The sequence below is a fragment of the Camelina sativa genome, chromosome 15, assembly GCF_030686135.1.
Source record: "Camelina sativa cultivar CO46 ecotype springtype chromosome 15, ASM3068613v1".
NCBI classification, from domain to species: domain Eukaryota; kingdom Viridiplantae; phylum Streptophyta; class Magnoliopsida; order Brassicales; family Brassicaceae; genus Camelina; species Camelina sativa.
In genome coordinates, this window is record NC_141894.1 from 15,908,225 (window position 1) to 15,915,500 (window position 7,276).

At 34.2% G+C, this 7,276-nt stretch overlaps 1 protein-coding gene across 1 annotated transcript; it reads left to right on the forward strand.

Moving 5' to 3' along the window:
* Window positions 1–4,087: 4,087 nt before the first annotated feature.
* LOC109129114 (uncharacterized) lies at window positions 4,088–6,813 on the forward strand. Its single transcript, XM_087489730.1, has 5 exons — window positions 4,088–4,913; window positions 5,322–5,451; window positions 5,539–5,829; window positions 5,941–6,177; window positions 6,280–6,813. Exons 1-5 carry the CDS (start codon window positions 4,231–4,233, stop codon window positions 6,619–6,621), a joined length of 1,683 nt encoding a protein of 560 aa, XP_087345856.1. The 5' UTR covers window positions 4,088–4,230; the 3' UTR covers window positions 6,622–6,813.
* The last annotated feature ends 463 nt before the right edge of the window (window positions 6,814–7,276 follow it).

Below are 7,276 nucleotides of genomic sequence, written 5' to 3' on the forward strand. Positions count from 1 at the left end.
GCATAAAGCAAAAAAAAAATCAAAAATATTAATTAAGTGTAGAAATCAATCCTTAGCTAAGGCTTTTATTTTGATCTTTACTAACACATGTTGACGCATAATTGAGTAATGAAAAAAAAAAACTTGAAAAACTGTAAATAAGATAATTCACGTTAACTCAAAACTCGATAAAAGTCCATCACCCAAACAGAGAGGTTCTTTGTGAAAATCTTATTTTGTATGGTCAAAAAAAATTATTCTTTGTTTATTGTTTTCAGATTTTGTTATATGTTTAGATGTTCTATTTATTTTCCTTTTTAGTTTATAATTATTATATTTATTCTCAGTTATAATTTAAAGAAATAAGCTAATAATTATGATGTGTTTATGGTGTTGTCTTCTAATTTCATGTGAGAAGTTAAAACTTGCTGATATTTGTTGAGAATTGTTGCTTCCACAAGCAACGGAAGAAACAATTATCTTCTTACTGGACCAAATAATAGTTTTTTTATTTTGTTTTTGGTCTTATTCATAAGAGTAACTGTGAGAGTATCTCCCATTAATGATGCTCTTAGGGCATAAAGCAAAAAAAAAAAAAATCAAAAATATTAATTAAGTGTAGAAATCAATCCTTAGCTAAGGTTTTTATTTTGATCTTTACTAACACATGTTGACGCATAATTGAGTAATGAACAAAAAAAACATGAAAAACTGTAAATAAGATAATTCACGTTAACTCAAAACTCGATAAAAGTCCATCATCCAAACAGAGAGGTTCTTTGTGAAAATCTTATTTTGTATGGTCAAAAAAAGTTATTCTTTGTTTATTGTTTTTAGATTTTGTTATATGTTTAGATGTTCTATTTATTTTCCTTTTTAGTTTATAATTATTATATTTATTCTCAGTTATAATTTAAAGAAATAAGCTAATAATTATGATGTGTTTATGGTGTTGTCTTCTAATTTCATTTGAGAAGTTAAAACTTGCTGATATTTGTTGAAAATTGTTGCTTCCACAAGCAACGGAAGAAACGATTATCTTCTTACTGGACCAAATAATAGTTTTTTTATTTTGTTTTTGGTCTCATTCATAAGAGTAACTGTAAGAGTATCTCCCAGTAATGATGCTCTTAAGGCATAAAGCAAAAAAAAAATAATCAAAAATATTAATTAAGTATAGAAATCAATCCTTAGCTAAGGTTTTTATTTTGATCTTTACTTACACATGTTGACGCATAATTGAGTAATGAACAAAAAAAACTTGAAAAACTGTAAATAAGATAATTCACGTTAACTCAAAACTCGATAAAAGTCCATCACCCAAACAGAGAGGTTCTTTGTGAAAATCTTATTTTGTATGGTCAAAAAAAATTATTCTTTGTTTATTGTTTTTAGATTTTGTTATTTGTTTAGATGTTCTATTTATTTTCCTTTTTAGTTTATAATTATTATATTTATTCTCAGTTATAATTTAAAGAAATAAGCTAATAATTATGATGTGTTTATGGTGTTGTCTTCTAATTTCATTTGAGAAGTTAAAACTTGCTGATATTTGTTGAAAATTGTTGCTTCCACAAGCAACGGAAGAAACGATTATCTTCTTACTGGACCAAATAATAGTTTTTTTTATTTTGTTTTTGGTCTCATTCATAAGAGTAACTGTAAGAGTATCTCCCAGTAATGATGCTCTTAAGGCATAAAGCAAAAAAAAAATAATCAAAAATATTAATTAAGTATAGAAATCAATCCTTAGCTAAGGTTTTTAATTTGATCTTTACTTACACATGTTGACGCATAATTGAGTAATGAACAAAAAAAACTTGAAAAACTGTAAATAAGATAATTCACGTTAACTCAAAACTCGATAAAAGTCCATCACCCAAACAGAGAGGTTCTTTGTGAAAATCTTATTTCACTACAAGAAAACCTGCATTTAGCGACTACGAGTTGTGACTCTTTGTTCAGTCGCAAAAAATAGCGACCACTTAGTAATTGAATTACGACTGTTTCCCGACTAAATGTAAAGAAGCAGCAAAACAGTCGCAAATTTATGACGCAAAAAATATAGTCGCAAAACAATCGCATTTTGAGACTGTTCAGTGACAGTAATTTATAAAACACAAAGAGTCACAAATTAGCAACGATTTTGCAACGTATACTCGTGTCACAAGTTTTATTTATCGATAACTTGCTAACTCCTATTTTTTGCGACGAACTTGCTACGACATGTGCGACTTATTTGCAACTACTATTGCGACTGTTTAGCGACTAACACCTGAATTAGCTACTGGTTTGCGACTCCTTAGCAACTCTTGATTTGTTGAATTTGAAATTTCACATTAGTTAAATGTTAACATGTTTCTATACACATTTCCACTTTGAATTGATCAATATCAGTCATATAAACTTTGTCAAAGCTTTCCATTTTAGTATTTAGACACAAAAATTTCATAATATCTAAATCATTGTAAAGAGTATACATGTTATTTCATAAGAAGGTTTAGGATTCTATGAAAATTGCAAAACAAAGATATGAAAACAATATTTTAAGGTCATAAACTATTCCATATACACTATAAGACAATCATGAGTCTATATTGTTGATTGATATCAATAGAATTGTGCAAAAATTATAGATTCCAAAAATTTGTATTGTGACCAAAGTCAGAGAGTCACAAAAGGGTAACATATTGCGTCTAACTTGTTACTAACTTTGGGACTCTTGTTTTTTGCGACTATCTTGCTACTGAACTTGCGACCACTGTGCAACTACTTTTGCGACTGTTTAGCGTCTAACACCTGAGCTAGAGACTCTTTTGCGACTGTTTAGCGACTAACACCTGAATTAGTTACTGGTTTGCGACTCCTTAGCAACTCTCGATTTGTTGAATTTGAAATTTCACATTAGTTAAATGTTAACATGTTTCTATACACATTTCCACTTTGAATTGATCAATATCAGTCATATAAACTTTGTCAAAGCTTTCCATTTTAGTATTTAGACACAAAAATTTCATAATATCTAAATCATTGTAAAGAGTATACATGTTATTTCATAAGAAGGTTTAGGATTCTATGAAAATTGCAAAAGAAAGATATAAAAACAATATTTAAAGGTCATAAACTATTCTATATACACTATTAGACAATCATGAGTCCATATTGTTGATTGATATCAATAGAATTGTGCAAAAATTATAGATTCCAAAAATTTGTATTGTGACCAAATTCGGAGAGTTACAAAAGGGTAACAAATTGCGACTAACTTGTTACTAACTTTGGGACTCTTCTTTTTTGCGACTATCTTGCTACTGAACTTGCGACCACTGTGCAACTACTTTTGCGACTGTTTAGCGTCTAACACCTGAGCTAGAGACTCTTTTGCGACTGTTTAGCGACTAACACCTGAATTCGCTACTGGTTTGCGACACCTTAGCAACTCTCGATTTGTTGAATTTGAAATTTCACATTAGTTAAATGTTAACATGTTTCTATACACATTTCCACTTTGAATTAATCAATATCAGTCATATAAACTTTGTCAAAGCTTTCTATTTTAGTATTTAGACACAAAAATTTCATAATATCTAAATCATTGTAAAGAGTATACATGTTATTTCATAAGAAGGTTTAGGATTCTATGAAAATTGCAAAAGAAAGATATAAAAACAATATTTAAAGGTCATAAACTATTCTATATACACTATTAGACAATCATGAGTCCATATTGTTGATTGATATCAATAGAATTGTGCAAAAATTATAGATTCCAAAAATTTGTATTGTGACCAAATTCGGAGAGTCACAAAAGGGTAACAAATTGCGACTAACTTGTTACCAACTTTGGGACTCTTCTTTTTTGCGACTATCTTGCTACTGAACTTGCGACTATTTCGCTACTCTTCTGTGACCATTGTGTTACTAATTTTAACCATTTTATTATTTTTGCCAAGGTTTAGGCGCGTAATATTCCCCCCTTTTTTTTTAGTATGTGTCTCTTTTGCGACCACTTTGCGACTCCTCTTCGTTAATTACTAGGCAAATTTTTAGTATGTGTCTCTTTTGCGACTAGTTTGCGACCCCTCTTCGTTAATTACTAGGCAAAGAACACAACATATTCTCTTGTTTCTCTCTTTCTATTTCTCTCGAAAACCTTTCAACTCTCTCTTCTTTCTCCTCTTGAATCTCTCTTCTTCCTCTCAATCTCGCCTCTTCTTCTCTCAAATCTATCCTCTTTCTCAACTCTCTCTAATGGCTGGTAGGGGTCGCGGAGGCAAATCAGCTGGAGGTGGTAGGGGTCGCGGAGCCAGGTCCGCTGGAGGTGTTAGGGTTTATAATGGTGCGAGGGATCCCAGTTCTGCCGCCGATAATCAGACCTCCATTGGTGCGAGGGAACCCATTGGAGCCGCAGTTAATCAGGCCTCCAATGGTGCGACTTCACGCGGAGGTCGAAGTGGTGTCGGAACGTCGTCTCACTCCTCGAATCCATCAGGCTCTCAGTCCGTGAGTAATTCGTATAGAACTATGCCGTCCCAGTTTCCACCGAGGACACAACAAACGCCTCCTGCTTCTCAACCACCGCGGGTTGCTTCTCCACCACCGCGGGTTGCTTCTCCACCACCGCGGGTTGCTTCTCCCCCACTGCGGGTTGGTTCCCAACCACCGCGGGTTGGTTCTCAACCACCGCGGGTTGGTTTGCAAGCACCGGTTCTTGCTCCTCAACCACCGCCTCCTCTTCCTCCACTCATACAAGAACAAGAAGAGGATTACGAAGAAGTAAACCCTAATCCCAATCCTGCCGAAGAAGAAAACCCTATTCCTAATCCTGCCGAACAAGACTACCAAGGTTTGTTAGATGCAATGCTAGCTCTTCTAGGCCGACAACATCTCCCAGTTCTGTCTGTCGATCCCATCCCCGACGTTGAGACTCTATGGTAATTTTTTTTTGCTTTTAGAGTTAGGCTGAGACTCTGTTTTTGTTTGATTAAGTTAGAGGTTGTGTTTTATTAAGATTAGTTAAAGAATCAAAGCGAAACCACACTGTGAGTAAATTAGAGGTTGTGTTTAGATCTCTTAGTAAATTTAATCCTTGTGAGTAAACCACACTGTGAGTAAATTGGGAAATCCATTACTATAGAATCTCCCAGTTCTGTCTGTCGATCACATTCACAGGTTTCGCTTTGTTAGATTGTTTGTTAGATTGTTTGTTTTGTTTTGAGATTAAGATTGATATTGTAAATTTTGTTTTGTTCATTAAGTTAGAGGTTGTGTTTGATTGTTTCGATAATACTGATTGTGTTACTTTGTATTGGTTAAGACTGATTGTGTTTGTTTTGTGACAGGTTTAACAGACACAAAGGAAAAATTTCTCGGGTGATCTCTGGAATATTTAGAAGGAAATTCAATGGTCCTTACTACAGCTGGAAGGTTACTCCTAGACACATTCAAGAGAGATATTTCAGGACATTTGCGGTAATGTCTTATACCTTTCAAAGTTTTATTATCTCTCATAACTGACTTAGTATCATCACTAACCATTAACTCAATTGTAATATGTAGCGGAAGTTCTATTGGGATACTGGGATTACTGAGCTTGTTAGAGAGGGGTTCTTAAAGATAGCCAAGAAGCGAATGAAAGGCATTGTTAGTCAAGCTAAAAGCAGTGGTAAACAACCTGTTTGGATCACCAGTGCAGAACTGTGGGCTGAGATGTGTGATCATTGGAACGAACCTCATGTAATGGAGAGGAGCTCAAATGCCTCGCAGTGCAGAAACTCTGATCGTGGTGGTCTTGGAGTCCACAAACACCTTGCCGGTCAGAAATCATATGTGCAAGTTCATCAAGAAATGGTAATTTAACATTGCTTCCATGATATAACACCCTAAACACCTTGCTTCCATGATTATAACACTCTAAACACCTTGTTTCCATGATTTTAACATTTAACAATTTCTTTGTAGGAAGAAGAGTTGGGCCGTCCGGTATCATTTGCTGAAGTGTTCATGAAGACACATACTCGAGCTGACGGATCGTTTGTTGATCAAAAAGCTAAACAAGTAGCTGAGACTTATGAGAAAACATTAGAGGAGAGACTGTGTGAAGTGGACGATGATGGTCCAGAAAATTCAGTGAATTCTTCTGAACGTTCAACTCATCGTACTCTCAGCATTGATGAAAAGAATGATATCTTTCTTAAGGTAACTCCTTAGTTTCTTTATTTTGATGAGTGTGTATGATTATTCTTCATGATAACTTTCTAACCTTGATGTTTCTAACCTTGATGTTTTTCTTTGTTTTAGTGTACTCAAACAGATGAGAAGGGAAACCTTTTTGGTCTTGGATCTCTTGTTGAGACAGTAAGGAAAGGGAAAAGGAAGGAAAGCTATGCAGAATCTTCTCAACCATCACTTCTCGAGCTTCATGAAGAACTTCGCAAGAAGATAGCTCATCTAGATGCTGAGAATGCCCGACGTGAGAAGGAGCATCAAGAGCTTCTCATCTACGTGAAAGAGAAAGATCCAGCATATGATACTATTATTGCTTCCTTGCGACCAAGAGTACCAACAACAACACCAGCAACCACACCTGAAGAAAACACACCACCAGCCACCGTGTCAGGTACTCACCAGCCACCAAGTTAGACACAACACCAGCCACCACATCCCCTTTCTCCACTTACTCCAAGTTATAAACATTGTCTTTTTATCTAAAAAAACATGAATTGCTTGTTTGAGACATTTATTTGTTTTTGCTTTAGGATGATCTTTTTGGTTAATACAATGATTATGCTAATCTTTATGTTTAATGAATGATTTTGATATCTTTTGTGGTAATTTGGTTTTCAATTTTAATGTATTTTGATTCATACAAAATTTGATAGATAAAACAGGTTTATTATATGCTAAAATCTCACCAATTTGTGACCAAATTTATTTCTATGAAATTATCAGACTAGTGGCAAAATGGTTACTAATAAACGAGGACTATTTTGCGACGACAGAAAGGAGTCTGAAAATGGTCACATATTTTACTCACTAACTTGCGACTGAACTGTAACTACCTTTATGATCGAAGCTTCCTAATATAAAGAGTCTGTAAACAGTCGCTTTTTAACGACTATATTAGAGCAGTCATAATTCCGTCGTAAAATTGCGACCACTTTGAGACACCTAAATTTTGCGACCATTTTTTAACGACTATCTGAAATAGTCGCATAGTAGTCGCAAAATAGGTTTTTTGCGACGGATTAGCGACGAATTTCGGAGTCGCTAAACGCAGGTTTTCTTGTAGTGTTTT